General features: G+C 53.3%; 5 protein-coding genes across 22 annotated transcripts in view; 1 reads left to right on the top strand and 4 right to left on the bottom strand.

The window, feature by feature from the left end:
• LOC106045176 (ubiquitin-associated protein 2) overlaps positions 1-23,988 on the top strand; it is a 128,646-nt gene extending 104,658 nt beyond the window's left edge. For 17 of the 18 annotated variants that reach the window (XM_066988562.1, XM_066988563.1, XM_066988567.1 and 14 more), the window contains 7 exons: positions 16,744-16,822; positions 18,291-18,505; positions 19,287-19,386; positions 19,470-19,577; positions 21,052-21,119; positions 22,148-22,339; positions 22,870-23,988. In XM_066988562.1, coding sequence (XP_066844663.1) covers positions 16,744-16,822; positions 18,291-18,505; positions 19,287-19,386; positions 19,470-19,577; positions 21,052-21,119; positions 22,148-22,339; positions 22,870-22,965 — 858 coding nt within the window. In that variant the 3' untranslated portion in view covers positions 22,966-23,988. The remainder of the gene's footprint in view (positions 1-16,743; positions 16,823-18,290; positions 18,506-19,286; positions 19,387-19,469; positions 19,578-21,051; positions 21,120-22,147; positions 22,340-22,869) is intronic. The other variant, XM_066988560.1, reaches the window with a different exon arrangement.
• LOC136789087 (interferon) lies at positions 923-1,843 on the bottom strand. Its single transcript, XM_066988576.1, has one exon. The coding sequence runs from the start codon at positions 1,496-1,498 to the stop codon at positions 923-925; it is 576 nt and encodes a 191-aa protein (XP_066844677.1). The 5' UTR covers positions 1,499-1,843.
• Positions 5,930-6,940, bottom strand: LOC136789085 (interferon). Its single transcript, XM_066988574.1, has one exon. It carries the CDS (start codon positions 6,503-6,505, stop codon positions 5,930-5,932), a length of 576 nt encoding a protein of 191 aa, XP_066844675.1. The 5' UTR covers positions 6,506-6,940.
• Positions 9,346-10,316, bottom strand: LOC136789086 (interferon). Its single transcript, XM_066988575.1, has one exon. It carries the CDS (start codon positions 9,981-9,983, stop codon positions 9,408-9,410), a length of 576 nt encoding a protein of 191 aa, XP_066844676.1. The 5' UTR covers positions 9,984-10,316; the 3' UTR covers positions 9,346-9,407.
• Positions 12,814-14,302, bottom strand: LOC106045177 (interferon-like). The gene has a single exon (XM_013195551.3). It carries the CDS (start codon positions 14,090-14,092, stop codon positions 13,349-13,351), a length of 744 nt encoding a protein of 247 aa, XP_013051005.3. The 5' UTR covers positions 14,093-14,302; the 3' UTR covers positions 12,814-13,348.
• Positions 23,989-24,699: the final 711 nt, after the last annotated feature.

Raw genomic sequence — 24,699 nt, 5'->3', positions numbered from 1 at the left:
GGGAGGGGGGTCTGTATGTGCCATGGCTGATGTGGGAGGGGGGTCTGTATGTGCCATGGCTGATGTGGGAGGGGGGTCTGTATGTGCCATGGCTGTGGGAGGGGGGTCTGTATGTGCCATGGCTGTGGGAGGGGGGTCTGTATGTGCCATGGCTGATGTGGGAGGGGGGTCTGTATGTGCCATGGCTGATGTGGGAGGGGGGTCTGTATGTGCCATGGCTGATGTGGGAGGGGGGTCTGTATGTGCCATGGCTGATGTGGGAGGGGGGTCTGTATGTGCCATGGCTGATGTGGGAGGTCCGTGGCAGGACCTTGCACATTTTGCCCTATGGCTCGTCGTTGTTGTTCAAAGAGCAGGAGGAAGGGAGCTGTTGTCCAAATCTGCGGCCCCTGGAAAGGTATCTGAAGTGAAGAGAATACGAAGTATTTGTGTCTGTCGTCTGGCTCTTGAGTGAGCGACCCGCAGGTCCGAGTGATGCAGCAAGCAGCACGGGGACACGGTGTGCAGGAGGGTGCTGTGCCCCATCTGCAGAGCATGCAGCTGAACGCCGAGCGAGGTGGCACGTCTTTTTCTTTGGTGCTGCCTGAGCGTGGAGCAGTTGTGGAGGCCCTGGGGAAGAGGATTTGGGGCTGGCCCCCGCATGCTGGAGCAGCCTTCTGCTCCCACCCCACCCCGTGCCAGCCCGAGCTGCCATGAGGGAGGGAGGGAAGGGGAGATGGCCCCGTGTTTGAGTCCTTGTGTGGGGCTCGGTGCGGTGGTTGTGTGTGGAGGTGGGCTGCCCCCTTGGGAGGTTCTGTACTGGTGAGACAAGAGCCACTGTTAAGGTTTGTAGAAAAGGTGAAGTTTATTTGTTTTCAATAAATAGTTGAATAAATAGATAAATAGGAGGCGTGAGGGCAGAGGTGCGCGTGTGGGGCTCCTCTTAGCGCATGGCGCGGGTGAGGCGGTGGATGCGCTGGAAGCAGGCGTGAGCCTCGAGGCGGACGTGGTCCCAGGCGCAGGGGCTGTAGGTGTGGTTCTGGAGGAAGTGTTGGATGCAGCCGAAGTACTTGTTGATGCCGAGGTGAAGGTTGCGGGGCCCTCGCCTGTGGAAGCGCGTGGCGTCGGCTGGGAAGCAGCGCTCGAGGTGGTGGATGTGGTGCTGGAGCTGGTTGAGGAGGTCGTGGCGTGCGGTGTGGAGCCAGTGCGCGGGGGTGCTGGGGCTGCTGAGGGTGTCGAAGAGGTGCTGGAGGAGGTGGAGGGCGGCGTGTGCGGCTTGCTGTGTGTCGTTGGTGTCCAGGAGGGTGTCCGGGAAGGAGCAAGGCGCGTGTTGGTGCGGGCAGGGCTGCGTGGGGCTGGGAGCCATGTCGCGGAGGAGCTGGAGGCTGTCCCAGGGGAAGGCGCTGTCGTGGAGGCGCAGGGGGCTGCAGGAGAAGGCGTCGGCGGGAGGCGTGAGGAGGAGCAGGAGCGCCAGGGCGCTGTGGATGGCTGTTGGTGGTGGGGCTGCGGGCCCAGGCATGGTGGGTGTTGGGTCGCGCTGGGCAGGAGCCTGTTGGGGCTGGGTGGTGGTGCGGGTGGTGGCAGTGCTCGGGGTGCTGCCGTGTGTCGGGCTTTATGCGGTGCGGCATCTCTCTTTCCCTTCGTCGCTTTCTGGTTGGTGAGAGTTTCCGGCTGTGGTTTTCAGTTTTGGTGGTTGTGGTTGTGGTGTGTGGGGAAGTGCGTTGTTGGGGTAGCCCTGAGCGTGGTGCGGGTGCTGGAGGTCCTTGGCTGGTGTTTTTTGTTGAGGTGGTGGGTAATCTGTCCTTAGTGTTTGTGTGGGGGATGTGAAAGTGGTGGGAAGAGGGTTCTGGCGCAGCTGTGTTGCGGATGTGCTTTTCTTTGTGTTTCCCTTTTGGCCTTGAGGGAGAGTAGTTGAGTACTCCCCAAGATCGCTTTTCCTCCCTAGGTCCGCTTTCCCTATGTCATGCCCTAGTGTTGGGTTTGGGTTTTTTCTTTGTGGTCTTATTTTGCCTGTCTGTTGCATTTTACTTTCAGCGCAGTCGTTCATGGCAGGTTTAGAGGTGTTTCTGGAGGCAGGGGTGTTGTGAGCTGCTCGGTCCTACTGCGGTTCTGTGGTCAGGTATCGTTGGAGGAGATGTGTCCCTCGTCTTCCTGTGCTTTGAATGTCTGTCTGGATGGAGCTTCCCAAAGCTTGTCTGCTGCTTGTCCCTGTGTCGGATCACCCGTGTCTTGGGTTTGTGTGCGTTTTGTTTTTGGATGAAGAGGAACTTTATGGTAGCGTTTCCTGCAAATGAAGGGACCCCCAAGGGTCATGGAATCATAGAGTTTGGGGAAGACGTCTAAGGTCATCTAGTTGAACCATTAATCTTGAATTAGAGCCCAGCAGTAACCCTTGTCATTACGTCCTGAATGTACACGTTTCTCGAAGATCTCCAGGGATACTGACTCAACCATTTTGCCGGACAGCCTATCCCAATGCTGCCCAACCGTTTCAGTCATGAAATTTCTCCTCGTCTCCAGGCTAGACCTCTGCTGGTGAACCGAACCGTAAGGCCCTTTTCCCTCTTAGTGCTGTGGAGAAGAGCCCCGTTCTCCACCTTGCAACGCAACGTCCCTTAAGTTATTTGTGAAGTACAGCAAGGTCTCCCCTGAGCCCTCTTTCGTACAAGGGGGGGTGGGACACAGGGTCCCTGTGCCCCCCTCATAAGACTTGTTGTCTAGACCGTTCCCTAGCGTTGTTGCGCTAACTCATCAAGTCCATCTCGTGTCTCCAGAGAGGACACTGCATTGGCCGTGGTGCTGTGCGTGCCTTCCTGCGAGGGGAGTGTTGTGGCTGACGGGAGGTTGTCTGCAGTGGTGGTGTGGTTGAAGGCAGGGTGTGCAAGCGCTGGGGCAGAGGCCGCGAGAGCGGTTGTGGTGTGGGTGTGTGAGGGTTTCCCTTTATTCCTTGAGGAGTGCTATCATGCTTTTCTTTTGCCCTTCAGAATTGCCTTTCTGAGCATGTGCTTTTGTTGCGTGAAGGCCGGTTGCTGGTCGTATTGGGTTTGGTTTTTGGTCTGTCTTTCCCCTTTGTTTTGGTATTAGTTCTTTGTGAAGCAGTAGAATGGCAAGGAGCTCTTTCCTCTGTCCTGGCATGTAGGCGTTGGTTGGTCCTTGTGGGACGAAGGCTGTCAAGAAGGCTGTGAAGGTGTCAGGAGGCAAGAAGAATTGTAGAACCATGTTACATTGTGAGTGTGAAGGGACCCTCAGGGATCACGGAGTCCAAGTCCCGGGTCCATGGTGGAGGAGCCAAGAACCAAACTGTATTTGTGAGAGCCTTGTCCAAGCACTCCTTGAGCTCCGGGCGGGTTTGGTGCCGTGACCATCTCCCTGTGGAGCGTGTTCCAGTGTCCAGCTACCTTGACTGGGAAGAACCTTTTCCTAAGAGGCAGGGTGACCCTCCCCTGTCCCAGCTCCATGGCGTTCCCTGGGGTCCTGTCGCTGTCCCCAGAGAGCAGAGCTCAGCGCCTGCCCCTCTGCTCCCTCATGAGGGAGCTGTAGGCCGGCATGAGGTGTCCCCTCCGTCTCCTCTATTGTTGGCTGCAGGAAGTGAGGGACCTCATCTACTGCTCACTCGTCTTGCTCTCCGGACCTTTCACAGTCTCCGTTTCCCTCCTTTGGAAGTTCTCCAATGGCTTTATGCCCTTGTTTTGTGGTACCCAGAAGCGTAGGGGGTGCTCGAGGTGAGGCTGCCCCAGAGCAGAGTGGGACAGTCCCTTCCCTCGCTGGGCCTGAGGCCGCCCAGGATACGGCTGTCCCTTTTGTCTGCCAGGGCATGCTGCTGGCTCATGTTGCGCTTGGTGTTGACCCAAACTCTGAGATGTGTTTCTGTGGGGCCGCTGTCTGGCCTGTGTTCCTCCCGTGTGCAGGTGAAGGCAGGGTTGCCCCGTCCCCGGTGCAGCCCAATGCAGCGCTTGCTGTTGGTGCGCGTGAGGTGGTTGGTGAGTGCCCAGCCCTCTGGTTTGCCAAGGGCTCCGTGCAAGGGCTCTGTGTCCTTGCGGGAGTCCGCGCCTCTTCCGAGCGTAGCGGTGTTCGCTAAGTGACGTGTTCTGCCTTTGAGTCCTTCATCCAGGTTTTTTGTGAAGGCATTAAAGAGCCCTGTCCCTAAAATGGTGGGCTAGGGCATGCCGTTAGTGACTGGCTGCCAGCCTGCTGTAACCCCGTTTAGCGTAAGCCGCTGAGGCCGCCTCGTCTGGTGGTTGTTTTCCCATCGTGCTGTGTAGTTGATGAGCTGTTTGCTGTCCGTTTTGTCCAGAAGGGTACTGTGAGAGGAAGTACGAAAGCTTTGGTAGAATCACACAGAATCACAAAATACGAGGGATTGGAAGGGACCTTGGCCAATCATCTAGTCTGTTCCCACTGCCAGAGCAGGAAGACTTAGATGACGTCGCACAAGAACGCATCCAGGCAGGTTTTGAATGCCTCCAGAGAAGGGGACTCCACAACTCCCGTGGTCAGCCTGTTCCAGTGTTCTCTCACCCTCACCGTGAAACAGTTTTGTCTCATGTGTACACAGAACGTGAGGTGTAACCTGAGTATTGCAGCTTGCACGCATTGCTTCTTGTCCTATCTTTAGATGTCAGAGAGAAGAACCTGTCTCCGTCCTCCTGACACTCATCCTTTACACATCGAGGTGACCCCTGAGTCTCGTGCTCTCCAAGCTAAAGAGACCCAGCTCCCTCAGCCGTTCGTCGTAAGGGAGATGCTCCACTCCCTTCCTCATCCTCGTGGCTCTGTGCGGGACTCTCTCAAGCAGTTCCGTGTCCTTAGTGAAGTAAGGGTCCGAGAACTGGAGACGATATTCCAGATGCGGTCTCAGCAGGGCAGAGTAGAGGGGAAGGAGAGGCTGTCTTAACGTAATAACCACAGCCCTTGTAATCCACCCCAGGATGCCATTGGCCTTCTTAGCCACGAGCGCACAGAGCTGGCTCCTGGTCATCGTGCTGTCCACCAGGAGCCCCGTGTCCGTTTCCCCTTTGCTGCTGTCCAGCAGGACGGTCCCCAAGGCATCGTGGTGTCTGGAGTTGTGCTTGCCCAGATGCAGGACTCTACACTTGCCCTTGTTATATTTCATTAAATTTCTCCGTGCAGTGTAAAAAGATGACGTTGGGTGGTGTCCCTTGGTGAGGTAGGAGGGTACCGTTGTCCTGAGAGGGGAAGCTTGAGTCAAAGAGGAGATTCCTCTCGTGCAGCTGTGTTGGCTGTGACCAGGGAGTGTGTCATGCCCGTGAGCGTGCAGTGTGCGTGGTCAGGCGCGAAGGCCACGTTGATCCTGGGCCGTGTGGGTGGGAGAGCGGTCAGCGGGCTGTGAAGGGGCGGGTTGGCTGAGGAGCGGTGTGCCTGGCGAGGTCATCAGCGGTGTGGTGGAGGGAGGGGTTTGTGGTCGCTGAAGCTGTGGAGGTGGTAGGAGAGGAGTGGAGCGAGAGCGAGCTGTGCATGCTGATGGAGGCTGAGAGAAGGAGAGAGGTGCTGGGTGCGTGGGGGTGGTAGCTGCGAGGGTGTGCGTGGGGAGATAGAGAGAGAGGGGCTGTTGGCAGAGGTGCCCCGGGACGGGACGGGAGAGGGGTGATGGAGACGAGTGTGGTTGGTGGGGTTGTCCCGAGGTGGTTGAGTGGAAGCGCCTGAGCACTTGAGGGCTAAGCAGAAGTGTAAGGCTGGAGATGAGGGCATTATCGAGATGCCCTCAGGCCAGCGAGAGGGATGCTCTAGGACTGGTCAGGTTCTTACAAAAGGTCTTTATTTCCTTTGCATAAATAGTTAATAAATAGACGACAAGCTTGGTTGAAATAAATAGTTAAATAAGGAGGTGGTGGGTGGTGGTGGTCTGTGGGCTCTGGTCAGTTCTTGTCAGCGCCCCAGTGTGGTGGGCGAAGGGAGGCGTGAGGGCAGAGGTGCGCGTGTGGGGCTCCTCTTAGCGCATGGCGCGGGTGAGGCGGTGGATGCGCTGGAAGCAGGCGTGAGCCTCGAGGCGGACGTGGTCCCAGGCGCAGGGGCTGTAGGTGTGGTTCTGGAGGAAGTGTTGGATGCAGCCGAAGTACTTGTTGATGCCGAGGTGAAGGTTGCGGGGCCCTCGCCTGTGGAAGCGCGTGGCGTCGGCTGGGAAGCAGCGCTCGAGGTGGTGGATGTGGTGCTGGAGCTGGTTGAGGAGGTCGTGGCGTGCGGTGTGGAGCCAGTGCGCGGGGGTGCTGGGGCTGCTGAGGGTGTCGAAGAGGTGCTGGAGGAGGTGGAGGGCGGCGTGTGCGGCTTGCTGTGTGTCGTTGGTGTCCAGGAGGGTGTCCGGGAAGGAGCAAGGCGCGTGTTGGTGCGGGCAGGGCTGCGTGGGGCTGGGAGCCATGTCGCGGAGGAGCTGGAGGCTGTCCCAGGGGAAGGCGCTGTCGTGGAGGCGCAGGGGGCTGCAGGAGAAGGCGTCGGCGGGAGGCGTGAGGAGGAGCAGGAGCGCCAGGGCGCTGTGGATGGCTGTTGGTGGTGGGGCTGCGGGCCCAGGCATGGTGGGTGTTGGGTCGCGCTGGGCAGGAGCCTGTTGGGGCTGGGTGGTGGTGCGGGTGGTGGCAGTGCTCGGGGTGCTGCCGTGTGTCGGGCTTTATGCGGTGCGGCATCTCTCTTTCCCTTCGTCGCTTTCTGGTTGGTGAGAGTTTCCGGCTGTGGTTTTCAGTTTTGGTGGTTGTGGTTGTGGTGTGTGGGGAAGTGCGTTGTTGGGGTGGCCCTGAGCGTGGTGCGGGTGCTGGAGGTCCTTGGCTGGTGTTTTGGCTGGTGTTTTTTGGGGGTATTGGGAGGCGGGGGATGTGAAAGTGGTGGGGAGAAGGTGCTGCGGAAGGTGTGCCGCAGATGTGCTTCTTTTTTCTATTTCTGGTTTCTATTTTGGCCTGTAGGGGGATGTTTTTGTCGTAGCTTCATTGAAATTTCTCTTTCTGCCCAAGTCCACTTTCGCTATGCAATCCCGTAGCGTTAGGTTGTCGTCTTTGTACTATTAATGTGTTGCGTGTGTTTTCCCTTGTATGTGTTGATGTTTCTGATCTGGATAGGTTGGAGAGCTGGGCGATCAGCAACCGCATGAAGTTCAATAAGAGCAAGTGCTGGGTCCTGCACCTGGGACGGGGAAACCCTGGCTGCACGTACAGACTGGGCGATGAGACGCTGGAGAGCAGCCTAGAAGAGAGGGATCTGGGGGTCGTGGTAGACAGCAAGTTGAATATGAGCCAGCAGTGTGCCCTGGCGGCCAGGAGGGCCAACCGTGTCCTGGGGTGCATCAAGCACGGCATCGCTAGTAGGTCAAGGGAGGTGATTGTCCCGCTCTACTCTGCGCTGGTGCAGCCTCACCTCGAGTACTGTGTGCAGTTCTGGGCACCACAGTATAAAAAGGACATGAAACTGTTGGAGAGTGTCCAGAGGTGGGCTACGAAGATGGTGAAAGGCCTGGAGGGGAAGACGTACGAGGAACGGCTGAGGTCACTGGGCCTGTTCAGCCTGGAGAAGAGGAGGCTGAGGGGAGACCTCATCACAGTCTACAACTTCCTCGTAAGGGGGTGTCGAGAGGCAGGAGACCTTTTCTCCATTAACACCAGTGACAGGACCCGCGGGAACGGGGTTAAGCTGAGGCAGGGGAAATTTAGGCTCGACATCAGGAGGGGGTTCTTCACAGAGAGGGTGGTTGCACACTGGAACAGGCTCCCCAGGGAAGTGGTCACTGCACCGAGCCTGTCTGAATTTAAGAAGAGATTGGATCTGAACTTTTGGGTAGACCTGTGCGGTATCAAGAGTTGGACTTGATGATCCTTAAGGGTCCCTTCCAACTCAGGATATTCTATGATTCTATGATTCTATTTGTGTTTTCCAAGGATTGCGAAGCGATGTTCTTCGAAGGAGCCTTAGGGAGCTGTCTGGTGTCCCCATTGCTTCGTGGTGGTTGTTTGAGAGGAGATGGGTGTGGGTGTAGGTCCTCGGTCCCTGAATGTCTCTGTATGAGGAGCTCCTAGAGGCTTAAGCGTTTGAAGCTGCTGTGAGCATTTAGGACAGGTGTTTGCTTTGGGCAAAAGGAAAAAGGGGGGTTTTTCTTTTTGCGAGTTGGGTGTGTGTTGCCATTCGCATGGCCTCAGGCACCAAGTCTTGTGGTTGTTGCTTTCTGTTCCTTGTGAGCCGTGGCACGTGGAGAGAAGGTATAGTGCCCATCAGCTGTTTGTATGGCAAGGGTGTTGTTTTTGGGATGGCCTGAGCCCTGTTCCCTTTGTTATTTCTCTCACGTGGGAAGAGGTGAAGGAGGAGGCTTCCTGAGATCCTAGAATTTTTGGATGGTTGGGGTTAGAAAGGACCTTAAAGGTCACCCGGTCCCAACCCACTGCCATGGTCTGGGGCACCTCCCTCCAGACCTGGTGCCGAAAACGCCATGCAGCCTGGACTTGAGCACTGCCAGGGACGGGGCATTCCCAGCTTCTTTGGGCAGCGTGTGCCGGTGCCTCAGCAGCGTTATAGTAAAGGATTTCTTTGGAAAGTGTAACGTAAATGTACCCTCTTTTAGTGGAAAGCCATTATCTGGCGTCCTCTCCCTCCACCCTCACAGAGTGAGTCCCTCCCCACCTTTCTCTTAGGTTCCCCCTAGTTACGGGAAGGTCACTAGCAGGTCTGTATGTGCCATGGCTGTGGGAGGGGGGTCTGTATGTGCCATGGCTGTGGGAGGGGGGTCTGTATGTGCCATGGCTGTGGGAGGGGGGTCTGTATGTGCCATGGCTGTGGGAGGGGGGTCTGTATGTGCCATGGCTGATGTGGGAGGTCCGTGGCAGGACCTTGCACATTTTGCCCTATGGCACGTCGTTGTTGTTCAAAGAGCAGGAGGAAGGGAGCTGTTGTCCAAATCTGCGGCCCCGGGAAAGGTATCTGAAGTGAAGAGAATACGAAGTATTTGTGTCTGTCGTCTGGCTCTTGAGTGAGCGACCCGCAGGTCCGAGTGATGCAGCAAGCAGCACGGGGACACGGTGTGCAGGAGGGTGCTGTGCCCCATCTGCAGAGCATGCAGCTGAACGCCGAGCGAGGTGGCACGTCTTTTTCTTTGGTGCTGCCTGAGCGTGGAGCAGTTGTGGAGGCCCTGGGGAAGAGGATTTGGGGCTGGCCCCCGCACGCTGGAGCAGCCTTCTGCTCCCACCCCACCCCGTGCCAGCCCGAGCTGCCATGAGGGAGGGAGGGAAGGGGAGATGGCCCCGTGTTTGAGTCCTTGTGTGGGGCTCGGTGCGGTGGTTGTGTGTGGAGGTGGGCTGCCCCCTTGGGAGGTTCTGTACTGGTGAGACAAGAGCCACTGTTAAGGTTTGTAGAAAAGGTGAAGTTTATTTGTTTGCAATAAATAGTTGAATAAATAGATAAATAGGAGGCGTGAGGGCAGAGGTGCGCGTGTGGGGCTCCTCTTAGCGCATGGCGCGGGTGAGGCGGTGGATGCGCTGGAAGCAGGCGTGAGCCTCGAGGCGGACGTGGTCCCAGGCGCAGGGGCTGTAGGTGTGGTTCTGGAGGAAGTGTTGGATGCAGCCGAAGTACTTGTTGATGCCGAGGTGAAGGTTGCGGGGCCCTCGCCTGTGGAAGCGCGTGGCGTCGGCTGGGAAGCAGCGCTCGAGGTGGTGGATGTGGTGCTGGAGCTGGTTGAGGAGGTCGTGGCGTGCGGTGTGGAGCCAGTGCGCGGGGGTGCTGGGGCTGCTGAGGGTGTCGAAGAGGTGCTGGAGGAGGTGGAGGGCGGCGTGTGCGGCTTGCTGTGTGTCGTTGGTGTCCAGGAGGGTGTCCGGGAAGGAGCAAGGCGCGTGTTGGTGCGGGCAGGGCTGCGTGGGGCTGGGAGCCATGTCGCGGAGGAGCTGGAGGCTGTCCCAGGGGAAGGCGCTGTCGTGGAGGCGCAGGGGGCTGCAGGAGAAGGCGTCGGCGGGAGGCGTGAGGAGGAGCAGGAGCGCCAGGGCGCTGTGGATGGCTGTTGGTGGTGGGGCTGCGGGCCCAGGCATGGTGGGTGTTGGGTCGCGCTGGGCAGGAGCCTGTTGGGGCTGGGTGGTGGTGCGGGTGGTGGCAGTGCTCGGGGTGCTGCCGTGTGTCGGGCTTTATGCGGTGCGGCATCTCTCTTTCCCTTCGTCGCTTTCTGGTTGGTGAGAGTTTCCGGCTGTGGTTTTCAGTTTTGGTGGTTGTGGTGTGTGGGGAAGTGCGTTGTTGGGGTGGCCCTGAGCGTGGTGCGGGTGCTGGAGGTCCTTGGCTGGTGTTTTTTGTTGAGGTGGTGGGTAATCTGTCCTTAGTGTTTGTGTGGGGGATGTGAAAGTGGTGGGAAGAGGGTGGCTGTGGAGCTCTGTCTGAGAGAACTTTTTATGGCTTCCCTTTTTCTTCCTCTTTGGTATGTCTTTTTTCCGGTAAAGTTTCCCATGCGTCTCAAGTGTTTATATTTTTCGTTTTTGAAATGGTAGTAGTTTTTGTGTGGTTTTTTAGGTTTCGTATTTGTCTTTTTTTTGGTAACAATGCATCGTTGCTTTTTATGTTTTGGAATATTTTGAAAATGATACTGGCAGTGTGCCTGGGTGGCCAACAAGGCCGGTGGCATCCTGGCTTGTATTAGGAATAGTATGGCCAGCAGGAGCAGGGAGGTCATCATCCCCCTGTACTCTGCTATGGTGAGGCCACACCTCGAGTCCTGTGTTCAGTTTTGGTCCCCTCAGTACAAGAGAGACATCAAGGCCCTGGAGTGTGCCCAGAGAAGGGCTGTGAAGCTGGTGAACTGCCTGGACCACAAGTGTTAATGAGGAGTGGCTGAGGGAACTGGGGTTTTTTCTTCTCGAGAAGAGGAGGCTCAGGGCAGAGCTTGTGGCTCTCTACAGCAACCTGAAAGGAAGGTGTGGGGAGCTGGGGGTTGGCCTCTTCTCACAGGTAAGTAGCGGTAGGACAAGAGAGAATAGCCTCAAGTTGTGCCAGGGAAGGTTTAGGTTGGAAATTCTGAGACATTTCCTCTCTGAAATAGTGGTCAGGTGTTGGATTGGGTTGCCCAGGGAGGTGGTGGCATCACTGTCCCTGGGGGTGTTTTAGGAAAGTTTGGACGTGGTGCTTAGGGTCAGGGTTTAGTGGGTGACATTGGGGGTAGGGGGTTGGTTAGAGCAGATGATCTTGGAGGTCTTTTCCAGCCTTAATGATCCTGTAACTCTATGAATCTCAGGAGCTCTCCAGCATGGCTTGTCCTTAAGGTGGTGGCGGCTTTTGTTTGTAGGTTCGAATGAGTTTGACTGATGGAGTTCTTGCAGTGTTTGGTCTTGCCTTTCTTCTCTTTAAACGCTTTTAAAATTTCTGAGGAGTCTGTTTTGAGGTGTTTCATGTTCAGTGATGGAGTGCCAGGCAAGAATATTTTACTACAGTTTTGCTGCTTTTGTCAGTTGAGTAAATTTTCATTGAAAGTGTCTCAATGTGCTGTGTGAAAGAAAAGTCTTATCATTAGCAGTTGCTTTTTTTTCAGTTTTAGGTTTTCTTGCCTGGTAAAAATGATGTTTTCTTTGCAATTGTCTTGTACTATTGGAACTTCTCTGTTTCTCTGTTTCCGTGTTTTTTAATGACTCAGTGTATCATTTCTTTTCATGTTTTGAAATTCTGGTATGATGTATTTTGGAAGAAGTCTTTCGAGATCCTGAGTGCAATCTTGTGCTGAGGGTAGTTTCCCTGAGTTTCCTGAGGGACTTATTGAACGAAACTGTTGAGCATCTCTAGGGATGGACATTCTGTGACCTCCCTGGTCCCTTTTTTGGTATTGTATTACATTAAAGATAAAGATAATACTTTTCTTTCAGTTTTGGAAGTTCGAAATTCGTGTTTGAATTTCCTGCATTTCTCTCATGTTCTGTTCTTCTGAGGAGGGTTAGCTCTCTGCAGCTACGTCACAAGACAGTCAGTCAGGTCCCCCTGTCTGGGATCGCACGGTACTTCTGATTAGGAGTAACATGAGGAGGACTGTGGTATGACCAGGAGCTGGAGGCTGCTGCGGGAGGGCTCGTGCTGTGCGCCTGAGTACATTTTTTCCTTTGCTTCTCAGTTGCAAGTGACATCTCTGTTTGCTTTTGCCCAGAGCAGTATCTTTGCAGTAGTGGTATGTTGGAGGTGGTGTGACAGCATGGAGCATGGCCTCTTTCCCCTCTCCAGGAGGAGCCTGGAGGTACTGGGCATTGCTGCTGTCTTGCCCTGGCTTGTGGGGGTAAAGCACCTGGGGCAGTGGTTTTTGGGGTGGTGGTCAGGTTAAAGGAGCAGCTGGTGGTATGTGGGATGCTGTACTGTTCTGTGCTGACTGGGTTGGACTGTCTTGGGTGGCGGTGTTGGAGGATGCTGCTGTCTGCTTACTAAGGTTGTGTTGGGATGAAGAAGTGCAAGACTGTGGTGGCTGTAGGAGAACAACGAGCAGCTCCTGAGCATCTGATAGGGTTTTTTTTTTGGGGCTTTTTGGTGTTCCTGTATGTTGTTGGTTAGCACTGAGGTGCAGCTTCTTGCCCAGATTTCCACAGGTCTTGCTTGGTCCCCCCTTTCCTCTGTGAGGTACTCTTTGTCCATGCCTCCCTCTTTAGCCCCAGGCAGCCCCATGGCATCGCTAGAAGGTTGATCGTGATGGGGTGTTGGTCTTGGGGTGCACATGAAGGTGGCTTTCACACCTTGGCAGTGGGAGAGGACTGGGAAGAGAGCAGGTGGGTGGTGGCAGATGAGAAGTGTGTGGCGCGGGTGCCATGTTTTCAGGGCAGGCATGCACCATTAGGGTCTGGTGTTGGCGGGAGATGCCCGTGGGCTTGGTGGGTTCAGGAGAGATGCTGCTCCCCGGCAGCCCTGTGGTAGCAGTCAGCAGCCGAGAGCCCTCAACCAGTGACAAAGGCCATCAGTGGGACAGGCTGCAGGAGGCAAGGCTCTGCTGGCCTCAGGGAGCTCGCCTGTGCCCGTGGGGCCCGTGAGAGATGACCACGACTTCTCGTCTTTTTTATAAAATATAAAATCTTTATTTCCAGAAAAAGAGTGAATAAATACTAAGTGCAAATAAATAAGGATGAATAAATAAATTAAAAAGGGGGGGATAAATAAACAAAGGCGTGATAAATAAAGTTCTGCAATAAATAGTCATCAACATGTCCAAGTCCCCACAGTGCCCATCGACACCTTCCTCTTCCGTCAGGGGAGGTCGCAGTCCAGAGAGGCAACACAGTCCCATGGGTAATAAATTCTTCGCCTGTCAACATCGCATCACGGCTGTCCCCCAGCTGTGTGACATAGCTGTGTCTTCCCCATTCCCTTGCAGTGAAGTGTCCGTGGTGCGCACCACATGGCTGGATGCGCTGTGCCGCAGCCAGGACCGGGCCAGGCCTCGGCGCAGTCACGGCTGTTTCCCCGCCGCTGTGGGCTCGTGGCTGGAGGAGGGCCGAGCAGTGCTGAGCCGACCCAGTCTGTGCTGCAGCTGCTGCCTCTTGCTCGGTGTCCACTGGCGTTGGCTGGGGACAGTTGTAAGGCGCAGATGGCTTTGGGAGAGGCTGGGAAATGCTCGGCTCTTCATCCGCCGTATCAGTGTGTCCAGGCGCTGGAAGCAGGTGTGAGCCTCGAGGCGGACGTGGTGCCAGGCGCAGGGGCTGTAGTTGTGGTTCTGGAGGAAGTGTTGGATGCTCCTGAAGTACTTGCTGATGCTGAGGTGAAAGTTGCGGGGCCCTCGCCTGTGGAAGCGCGTGGCGTCGGCTGGGAAGCAGCGCTCGAGGTGGTGGATGTAGTGGTTGAGCTTGTTGAGGAGGTCGTGGCGTGCGGTGTCGAGCCAGTGCGCAGGGATTCTCGGACTGCTGAGGATGTTGAAGAGGTGGTGGAGGAGATAGAGGATGGTGTGTGCGGCTTGCTGTGTGTCGTTGGTGTCCAGGAGGGTCTCCGGGAAGTGAAAAAGCGCGTGTTGATGCGGGCAGGGCTGCGTGGGGCTGGGAGCCATGTTGCGGAGGAGCTGGAGGCTGTCCCAGGGGAAGGCGCTGTCGTGGAGGCGCAGGGGGCTGCAGGAGAAGGCGTTGGCGAGAGGCGTGAGGAGGAGCAGGAGCGCCAGGGCGCTGTGGATGGCTGTTGGTGGTGGGGCTGCGGGCCCAGGCATGGTGGGTGTTGGGTCGCGCTGGGCAGGAGCCTGTTGGGGCTGGGTGGTGGTGCGGGTGGTGGCAGTGCTCGGGGTGCTGCCGTGTGTCGGGCTTTATGCTGTACTGCATCTTTCCTTTCATCATCATCATCCAGAGAGAATTCCCCTGTTTCCGTTTTCAGTTTTGGTTTCTGTTTGCCTTTTTTCTTCAGTCTTCTGTGGAGCCAGCTGAGGTGTGCCCTCGTGCTGCAGGCAGGGGCAGCACACATCTTTCCCAGCGGTGCTGTAGGGGTGCTGGGGTGCCCCGGTTGCGGGTCAGGCTGGCTGTGGGCCAATGTGGCTGGGTGGGGGATGTTAAAGTGCTGTGGCAGAAGCAGTTGGGGCAGCTGGGCTGCAGAAGTGTTTCAGGGTTTCCCTTTTGTTGCTTTCATGGACTGTTTTGCTTGTGCTTTATTTTCAGGTTTCCTTGCCTACCCAAATCAATTTTTCATATATAATGCTCCGATACTCTTTGTATTTCTGTTTATGTATGTTTCCCTTTATTTGCTTTTTGTTGTTTACAATTTTTTAAAGGATTTCAAACAGTCTTTTTTCTTGCCTTTTCTATAACATCTTTGTTGATATAAAAGCGTTGCTGGTAGAACAGATTCTCCTTTTGCAAAAATCTTGTAGACTATCCATTCTTGTGACCACCCTATGCCCCCCAGTGTTTTGTCCTCGGTGTGTTGAACTTTCTGGATAAATGCCTGAATATGAGAGGTTTTGCTGTCAGCTGTTCATGTGGTCATTCTGCTTCTTGCATCTTTTTTTTTAATGTTGTGTTTTGAATTTGAAGAATTTTGTACTAAGAATTTTATCAGGACAGGTGGTAATGTTGGTGTTTGAGGTGCCAGTCTGTTTACATCTAGAAAGTGAAAGTGGGCAGAGGTCCAGGAGCAGTTGTCGTCATGGTCTGGCAGCAAGAGGCATTGATCTGACCAGAACTGGGGTTTCCCATTTTTCTTTTTCTTTTTGGGCATACTTTTAAAAATCCAACTCCATTTCTTCATGCGCATGTCGGTACTGTAAATTCTGACTTGGTGTTATTTGGGTACGTCACCTTGTCTGCTGCTGCCTTGTAGCTTGCCTGCGTGGTAGCGGTCTTGGAAGTGGTGGTGGGACTTGAGCCTTAGCTGCTGGCTGTGATGCCAGTGGGAATAAGTGCAACTCTTAGACCCTGTTCTCGTGTGAATTTGATTATACTTTGTGGAATTTATATAGGGAAAAATACTAGCATGTCTGTTATTTATGGCATTTTCCTTGGCAGGAGAAGGAAGTGCTATTGATCTGCTAAGACTTTTAATAGGAAAGTGGTTGTGTTTTGTTAAGAGACTCCTGCTGGAGTTGATAAGACGGAATTACCTGGGAAGGAAAGGATGATGAAATACGGCACGGTTTCGAGTTACACAAAGTCCCCGGAATCTTAAGTCTTTGCCAGGTTATTTCATGTTGGGTGATGGAGGATGACGTGTATGGAACAAGGCAGTGAGAGACAGAATTGCAGCAAGGTGGAAGATGCAATTAAATCAGAGAAAGCATTTAAGGTGTCAGGGAATTTGCAGAGATGAGTGTGGAGGACGAGGATACTTTTCCAGTGCTGGAGCATGTATGGAAATGGGGAGAGGAGTGGTGAAGGCATTAACTAGCTCTGGGTGGTGAGGAGTAAGTGAACGTCAGGAGGAAAACTGCTTGGTGGAATACCAGCCCCACAGGTGGAGCTCACCCAGAGAGAGAAGGGCAACTTCTGCACCCCAACTGAAAATGAAATGTTGCTTTGTTTTTTGCTGGTGTGCTCTGTTATCTCAGAGTGCAAGCCTGCCAGAGTGAGGACTGTCTTTCTGTAGAGGACCTAGAAGAATATAGTCTAAGGCAGTGGTCTCCATCTCTTGATCATGCACCCCCATCAGTTTGGGAAGGGGGTAAAGGGTTGATCACCCAGCCCCTTTTTTTATTTCATGTTATTAGCGGTACTAAAAAAATGTTCACGCACCCCAATGGGTTGTGTTGGGCACCCCACTTTGCAGTCCACAGATCTATATGGTCTTCTGTGACATAGTTTAATCTTTTTTGTCATCAGGTAGTAACTCGTTTGCTCCAGTTTTCTTTCAAATCTGTTCTCTTTTTCTAGGTAATGCTTTTTCTTTTAGAGAACAGGGCATGGTACAAGACCTTTAGACTACATCCATGTTATTTTCGTGGTCCTGGCCTGACTCCAAGTCTTTGGCACCCTGCAGGGTCTGTTGCTCTTCCAGGTGCAGTCTTGCTGGAAGATGACAGCTCTAAGCTGAGGGTTGGGTGAGAAGAGCTTTTAGTCATTGCCTTTGAGCAGAGGTGGATGCTCAGTGAGAAGTGACCTTCTACACCCTTAGATATATCAGCAGGCTAAGCAGAAACTGCCATTACGAGATAAAATGATTGCAGACAATATCAAGTGTCCATAAAGGAGGTTTAGTTTGAAATTGAGGATCCTGGTAAATCTTCAGCTCTGTTGTAAGCTTGGGCAGAAGCTGACCTTATTAGCTTCCCTTATTCCTTGCTTTTAAAATTCTTGTTTTTATAAATCAGGGTGTGTAAGAGCTCTTCAGCTCTGTTATGGTTACAACTATTAATAAATGATGTCATCTTTGTTTAAGGATTACTACGGAATTACATTCCCTGCTCCTGCAACCTTGACAGGCAGAGATGGGAGCCTTGCTAACAACCCGTACTCAGGTGAGTGCTATTTAAAGACAAGGACAATAAGTGAGATGTGTTGGTTTCTAAATGCAGGTCATCCTGCTGTTGCTGACAGAGCAGTCATTTTTCCCTTCTGTAGGCAATTTAAATCCACCAATCTGAAAATAAGTAAATAAAAACAAGCTTTTCCCTCTCAACTTTGACATGGATTTTTATTCATGGTTTTGATTCGGAATGACATCTTCTGGGATAAAGCTGGATAGTCTGTGAGAACAAGTGCAAAATTGTTAAAAATGTAAATCTTAGTGAAATCTTAGCGTCATCTAGTGCCTTTCCCAAGCACATACAAGTGCTTGGAAAAAAACCGATAGTTTAATCAGTCTTTTCCTTGAAATTCAGCTGGCTGGCTTTCCTTTTTGGCACTGGAATAGACCCTTTTAAGACCCTTTTAGAACCCCTCCAGCAGCAACCCATGCTTGGCTATTGCTATTTTAGCACTTGTATGTTCCCACCAGGAGCTGCCTCTAGCAGGTTCTCCCCTGCCCTCCTCAAGTCTAAAGGACTTCGCTCCCAGAAGCATGTGGTCTAAGAAGCTCTTCCTCATTCTTGTTCTTCAGTTATCAATGTGCAAAGATGACATTAATGCCATATGGCTTATTCAGCAAGAGCTTTTCTTCCACTGCCATCTGATTACAGCTTAAAACTGTAGCCATAGATTACGATTCCTATAATGCAGTTCTGAATGTTGTCACTCTTCTTGGCAACCAGCAAAGAGGAGTACTGGTCAGGAATGAGATAGATGTGATATGTCACCTCCTTTAAAAATAAAAAAACAACACATGAACATGCTGCTCTGTAGGCTGTCAAGAAAAATGCAAGTGTTTTGGAGTTTTCTGCTTCATAGTCACTTCTCTTGGGAGGCTGATTTTGGGTTAATAACCAATTTCCCTTCCTACTTCTTCAATAAGGTGGTCCACGATGCAAGCCTTACTTTCCTGGCCTTCAGCTACTGTCTCCAGAACTCTGGTGGTGTGAGGAACCGGACATCTAACTAGTCATGCTTCACAAATAAACAGACATTGACAAAAATATGCCCATCACTGCCTGTAAATCTTAACTTGCTCTCAGCCCATGAAGCTTGGCTAATCAGTTTAACCTCCAGGAGAGTCATGTTTTAACCCAACAACCATTTGCACTTTGGCTATTTACCATAGTTCTGCTTTTAGCATATTTTATTGCAATGGTTTGATAGTAATGAATCTGCTCAGTGTGCATGAGATAGGTAAGTATCGGCATCTCCATTCTATCAATGGATTAGCCATGGCACAGAGCTCTGTGGAGCAGAGCAATATCCCTGTGGCCCTCAGGAATAGAGACCAGGAGAGTTGTCATGAAAACCCGCAGCCCTTCAAGTGTAGGATGTGCTCTTTGTTAGTTTACTTGTACTCAGAGGATCCTTGTGGAGAAGTTTTGATCCCTTTCTGATCAGTCTTTTCCTTCCCAGGTGACGTAACAAAATTTGGCCGCGGGGATTCTGCCTCCCCTGCTCCCGCTACCACGCTAGCCCAGCCGCAGCAGAACCAGACGCAGACTCACCACACGACTCAGCAGCCCTTCCTCAACCCGACCCTGCCGCCGGGCTACAGCTACACTGGGCTCCCTTACTACGCCGGGGTGCCAGGCGTACCCAGTGCATTCCAGTACGGGCCCACCATGTTTGTAAGTGTGACAGCTTCAGCTGTAACCCCTGCTTCGTGCTCCTCTGGTTTTGCTCTCTCCACCAAAACCTGGCCTACATCTTCCCCATCCTGCAGAGGATCTCTAGAACAGTTGTGCAAGCATGAGAAAATACCTGCTGTCCCTTCCACAAGAGGAAACTTGAAAGGCGAGAACTCATGGGCATAGGTTACTGTACATAGACTGCAGCTCATGGGTTTGTTGTGTTCCTGAAAGCCCTCAGGAGCTTCTGCAGAGTCAAAGGGAAACCCAAAGCTGAGTTGGCAAGGTGACCCCAAGAAGCTGTAGAGCAGCACTGGTAGTCTCAGGAGGAAGTTACTTGGGAAGAGGTGGTGCTCCAGGCCAGAAGGGTAGATAAGTCTATTTTAGGGCACTGTAGGGACTACATTTTATGAAACAGCCTCAGGCAGGAGCTGGTTTTGTTTGATTCTGGAGAGCACTGGGTTTGCTTGGTTTTGGTTTAAGGCAAAGAACTTGCTTTTAGCTTTTTTTTTTTGAAAGAAAAAGGAAGCCTGAGATGTGATTGCATTACAGTGGGAAGAAAGGCCATGTGAAAGGGCAGCTCTAGCAGGAAATGTGTGGCTTTCACAGAGCTGCTCCAGCAGTGACTGTCACCTCCACTGCGATCCCAGTGCTCCCAGCCCCAAATTATTTCCCATGTGAGCTGGAGGTGCCTTCCCCACTAGATGGCAGAGGGACCTTGCTTTTCGTGCGCTGCTCCCCAGCTAACAGCCGCTTTTGTTATCCCTCCTCCTTTGTCCAGGTACCTCCAGCATCTGCTAAGCAGCACGGCGTCAATCTGAACACCGCGTCCACTCCTTTCCAGCAGGCGAGTGGCTACGGGCAGCACGGCTATGGAGCAGGTACGCTCGTCACTGTGCTTTTCACTGGAGCGTCTGCAGAGCTGCTTGCACACTGTAACACCTTGTCTTGTACACACCGGCAGGCTATGATGACTTAACGCAGGGAACGGCAGCTGGAGATTACAGCAAAGGAGGCTACAGTGGGTCATCTCAAGCACAAAACAAATCTGCTGGCACTGGACCTGGGAAAGGTAACACATGAGACTTGAGGTTTACTCCTGAGTGGGATTCAGTAGGGCAAACTCCCAGCATTGCCAGTGCTGTGCAGTCAACACAGCAGCCAGCTGTGAACAGGGTCGAGATCCAAGCTGTTTCTCCATCTCCCGTATACAAAATGCTTTTTTTTTTAATGGCCCAAGTGTTCCCTCTAAACCTAACAGCTGAACGTTGCATAAGGGTTTGTGTGGCTGATACGCAGCTTTGTCCTCGATTACACATGGGAGAAATAGTGAGCCGTTTTCCCTGCCAGAGTTGGCTTTGGTGAAGAATAAGTGGTCTTGAAGCAGTGGGATGCTACTGCCAAAATGGTCCCCTGCCAAACGCTGACTGGGTTTTGAGTCTGGTAGACACCTGAGATAGCCGTGCATTCAGAGCGAGCAGGGCAGTTCACGTATCTCAGGGCTGTTGTTGCAGCTTCTGTCCGCACGTTCTGTAACTCGTTGCGTTGTTTTGTGCCTGGAGATGTTCCCTCTGTGACTGTAAAGGCTAAGGAACGTACACGGCTCATGTGGAAGCTTTATTCTGCACATGCTGGTTAGACCTGAGAAACGTATACCGAACTGCTTAGCACTAACTAGTTCATCCTTGGGCTTGAGCAAATACCAAGCATTTGTTGTGCGTTTGGGACACCCCCTGGACTAATCAGGATGTCAGTCTTCAACCAAGAGCTTATCATGCTCTCCTCTGTGGCCTGCAAAAAGGAGAGATCTCCTAGGAAGGGTAAAATCTCCTAGGAAGGGCACAGCCTTAGAGCAGTGCAAACCCACCGAGTCCAGGCACATGATTCAGTGGCCACAGGAACCACTGCTTTTGATCCCATCCAAGTGATCGGATCCAGTCCTTGTAAACCTACAAACGAGTGGCCAGTTGAAAGTCCCTTTGCTGCTAAGTGGCTGTTCCTGAGCCGTTTGTGGCACCAGCTGATCCAGGTGGAAGCCAGCCTGAGCCAGTGATACTAATTCTGCAGGGGCAGAGGAGCAGGGCAGGCCTCACCCTGCTGCATGATGCAGAAGGACCAGGGCACAAGCATGTAGCAGCTGCTGAGGCTCATTGCTCAGCGCACTACTGGAAAGCTCTTGAGTGCTGTGATAGAGCCAAATGCGTCCCTAATCCTGGGGGAAAGCTGGCTTTCTGCGAGCTGAAAGTGTTCAGCGCAGCCAGCTGCTGCCCAGGGAAGTGCATTTGAATCCCAGCTGTAATCTGTGTGCAGTGGACATGGATGATTTATCCCGGTGGGCTGGTTGCCTGCTCTGCAGCAGGAGCAGGGAGCTGAGCCCTCCCTCCTGCTCCTGGCCGGAGTGCTGTTGGTCTGAGAGCACCGAGCAGGAGGGCACACAGGGCAGCGGCTACAGGTGCCTCCACTGAGGTACCAGGAGCAAAGCAAGCGCAGGGCTCGAGCTGGGTGCTGCTTGGCTTTCTCATTGTCAGTGCCTTTTTGTTTTCCAGGTGTTTCTGTGACCTCAAGTAACACAGGTGTGCCTGATATCAGTGGCTCAGTCTATAACAAGACTCAGGTGAGGAATGCTGGACCCTCCTCCCTGGTGGCTCCCTGCTTATGGGTGGCTTGGTGGGACTCTGCCGGAGCCCCGGCAGCTGGGGACAGTTCCCAGGCAGCTTGGTCTCGGGGTCGGCAGGCTTTGGCATTTCTTACGCTGGCTCTGCTTGCTGGAGAGGAGTCTCGCCCTCTGTCCTGCTGCCTCTGCCATGTCCACTCCTGGCCAAAGCTGCTGGCACAGACGCAGAGCTCCCTGCACTGTCACACACTGCCTCATGCGTGCTGTGGGTGCAAATAAAACAGGATAGCACAGTCAAAATTGCCACCAAAGCAGACAAGTGAAGAGGATGTTAGCTTTTCTCAGAGACATCAGTTGGCAGTGCCCACCCCTGTCCCTGAGGGACTCTCCTGTGGATGCCGGCACTGCTCTGCTCCACCTCTGGCTCTTGCTCTGTGTGCAGGTTCCCAGGGAGAGCAGGAAGTGCTCAATGAGCTGTGCAGTGGGGTTACAGCCAGCTCCTTCCCCCATCCTTGTACCTTCCCTGTGTCAGGGCAGTCAGACCCAGTGTGTGTCAGGCTGTGCCCCATGCCCAGGAGTAGGACACCAGCCCTTGGATACGTGCGTAGCGTTAGGGGCAGAGCTTTGGTCAGGGGGAGCCAAACCTTGGTGCAATTTGTCCCTGCATTTTTGTTGGGATGCCTTGAGTAGGTCAAACAGTTCAGCCTGAGCCCCTGAGAGGTCTGATGGACTGATTTCAGGCAGCTGCTGCCACCCCTATGTCCCACTAAGCAAAAAGAGGTCAGGGGAAAAAAAGGAACACAGTAGCCATGGAAATAAAATTAAAAAGTTTCGGGCATTAATGCAGAAATAAGGGTGAGGAGTTGAACTCAATCTGAAATGCCCACAGGTATTTGGTCTGACCTGGCTCGCTCACGGGGCTGATGAGAGGTGCAGGGATCTGTGTTCAGGCCACTCTTGTTCTTGTCTGGTCACCGTGGGGCTGCTCCTGCCGGTCTCTGACGCTGTCCTCGTTGCCTCCTGTGCAGACGTTTGACAAGCAGGGATTCCACGCTGGCACACCACCTCCTTTCAGCCTGCCCTCTGCTCTCGGATCTACTGGGCCCCTGAACCCTGGTGCTGCCCCGGGTTATGCTCCAGCCCCTTTTCTCCACATCCTGCCTGCACATCAGCAGCCTCATTCCCAGATGCTGCATCACCATCTTCAGCAAGATGGGCAGGTGAGTCGGCTCCCCGCCGTTCCCTGGAAAAGCAGCGTTCTGCTTTGGAGTCCAGAAACAGGCAATGACTGCTGCCTCTGAACGCTTGACATCCTTGGCTGCTGCAGTCTCCGTTCACCTTGAGAATGCTCCTCCGCTTCCCACAGCCCTGCCGTTCTCCTCGTGGCCTCCTGCCTTTGAGGTTTTACAGCGCAGAGACACTGATGCTGAGGGAGAGGAAACATCTTTTGGGGGGGAGCTGGCGTTGTTGCTTCCCAGCTCCGTCACCTCCCCATGTTTCCACTCCAGCCCTCAGCTGTCAGCCTCTGCTGTGAGGGGGTGACGGCGTCAGGATGTGCTGGGTGGGACGGCGTGCCCCTGCGCTCCTGCTTCGTGTCGTGGTGGCTGTTGGGCTGTGAGGCACGGAGTTGTTGGGGCGCAGCAGAAATGGATCCACCGAGCTGTGTTTGTGGGCTCTCCTCCAGGTGACGTACCCCTGGGGGCACGCGTGCGCTGCTGATGCTGATGTCTCCTCCTGTTCTGATTTCTAGGGTGGATCTGGTCAGCGCAACCAGCCCAGCACCATGCAGCAAAAGTCTCAGGCTACCAAAACCGCCTATGGCACTTCTCCATACTGGACAAACTAAATCCGAAACCGGGGAGGGGGGAGAGAATGAAAGGAGAGGAAAAAAAAAGATAAAGAAAAACAGAAAAGCCGAAGCCCATTCCTGGAATTATTAGGAGAAGTAACTGCTCAGCCAAACGTCTGTGCGGGGAGAACTGCAGCCAGTCAGCCATCCTCTGTGTGACTCGCCCGCTTCCTCTTTGAGTTGCTGTTGTATGTAATATATTTATGTATGTATTTGTAAATGTAATAGAGCCTAAATGTGGTTTTCTGCATCTTGCAGCCTGTTTTATTTTCTTTGTAGGAAAACTAATTATTCATTTCCCATCTGCACCAGGGCATCCTTCCTTTTTTAAGCTCTGTGGGCTTTATAACTCTGTCAAAGACAAACTGCGCCATTTCTATTGGAGCTGGAGCCCATTTATTTAATGCAGTTCTAAATTCAGGCAAAGAAGGAGGCCTGGACCCCCAAAAAAGAATCAAGATGTCCTGTTGGTTTGATTTCTGCCCCACCCCCAGTATAGCTGTTACTTTAAAGAAAAAAAATGAAAAAATAATGTTTTGTGGGCCTTCCCCTTTCTTTCGTCTCCCCCCTCCCTCCTGCTGTGGAAGACGAACTCGTGGGCAGTTTGGTCACTGTGGCCCTGAGCTGCAGCCTCACCTTTTTATTTTTCAATTTTTAAATAAATAACAATTAAAAAAAAGACAGTTTTTTTTGTTTTGGTTTTGTTTCTCAAGCAAGAGACTTTGGATGGCTCAGTGTGTCCTGGAACCTCCTTTTGCATCATTAGAGGCAAAAAAAACCTATGTAGCAGTTTAAATAAAAGTATAAGCTGTGTCTCGTACCTCTTTTTGCCCTGAGCCACCCTGCCCAGGATTGCCAGAGCTGACGGATGGAAACTTCACCTATCCCTCCCCCCTTTTTTTAAAACCAAGACCAGGGAGGCAGCTCCTGGTTTCTTCTTGTTCTGCACCAGTGCGGTGAATGTTTTAGGAGTTTCATTTCTTTTTAGCCCTTCCTCCACCTAATAAAGGTCTGAGCATATCACTGGTGTTTGTCTGCATTTTCAAAGGCTCCAGGAGCAGTTTTGCTTTTACAGCCTGTCCTTTTCCCCCTGCTCCTGCAGCGAGGGGAGCAAAGCTCAGCTGGGGAGGCACTGAATAACGCAGCAAGGGTGAGTGAGGGAGAGATCCGCTGCTGTCTGCCCGTGGTGCCCTCGGTCACAGGGCTCTGTCCTGGTCCCTGCAGCAGCAGCAGGGATGGGGCAGGAGGGGGCACAGCTTTGCCCTGTGCTTTGCCTGTGAGGCAGAGCTGCTGCTGTGTGTGAGCACGGCAAGGAAGGTCAGGGCTGAGGGCTCCCGAGGGACAGCTCCTGCCCCCTGCTTGTCCTTCAGCGCCTGGCACAGTTCCTGGCAGCAGCGGAGGCAGTAAATGCAAAGCCGTATTTGGCCACTGAGCTTTTTTGCACTACTGCCCTGGTCATGGTTGAAGACAAACAAGGAATAAAAATCCTTTTTACTACGACAGCCACTTTTCCTTCCTTAGAGCCACACTTCTGCCAGCTGCCAGGCCCTGCAGCACCCCGCCACATTGGAAGCAGTCAGTAGCACACCCAGCCCTTCACGTACTCGTAGCAGCGTGCCAAGAACTGCACGGGAAGCCGCCTGTCCGCCCCGGGCTTTACCACAGCAGCCCTCCGGCAGCCTCCCCCCGCCACCTGCTGCTGCAAACACGCTCCTGGGGGCTGTGGCCTTG

Source organism: Anser cygnoides, chromosome Z (assembly GCF_040182565.1).
Source record: "Anser cygnoides isolate HZ-2024a breed goose chromosome Z, Taihu_goose_T2T_genome, whole genome shotgun sequence".
NCBI classification, from domain to species: domain Eukaryota; kingdom Metazoa; phylum Chordata; class Aves; order Anseriformes; family Anatidae; genus Anser; species Anser cygnoides.
This window is presented reverse-complemented; position numbering and strand designations above follow the sequence as displayed.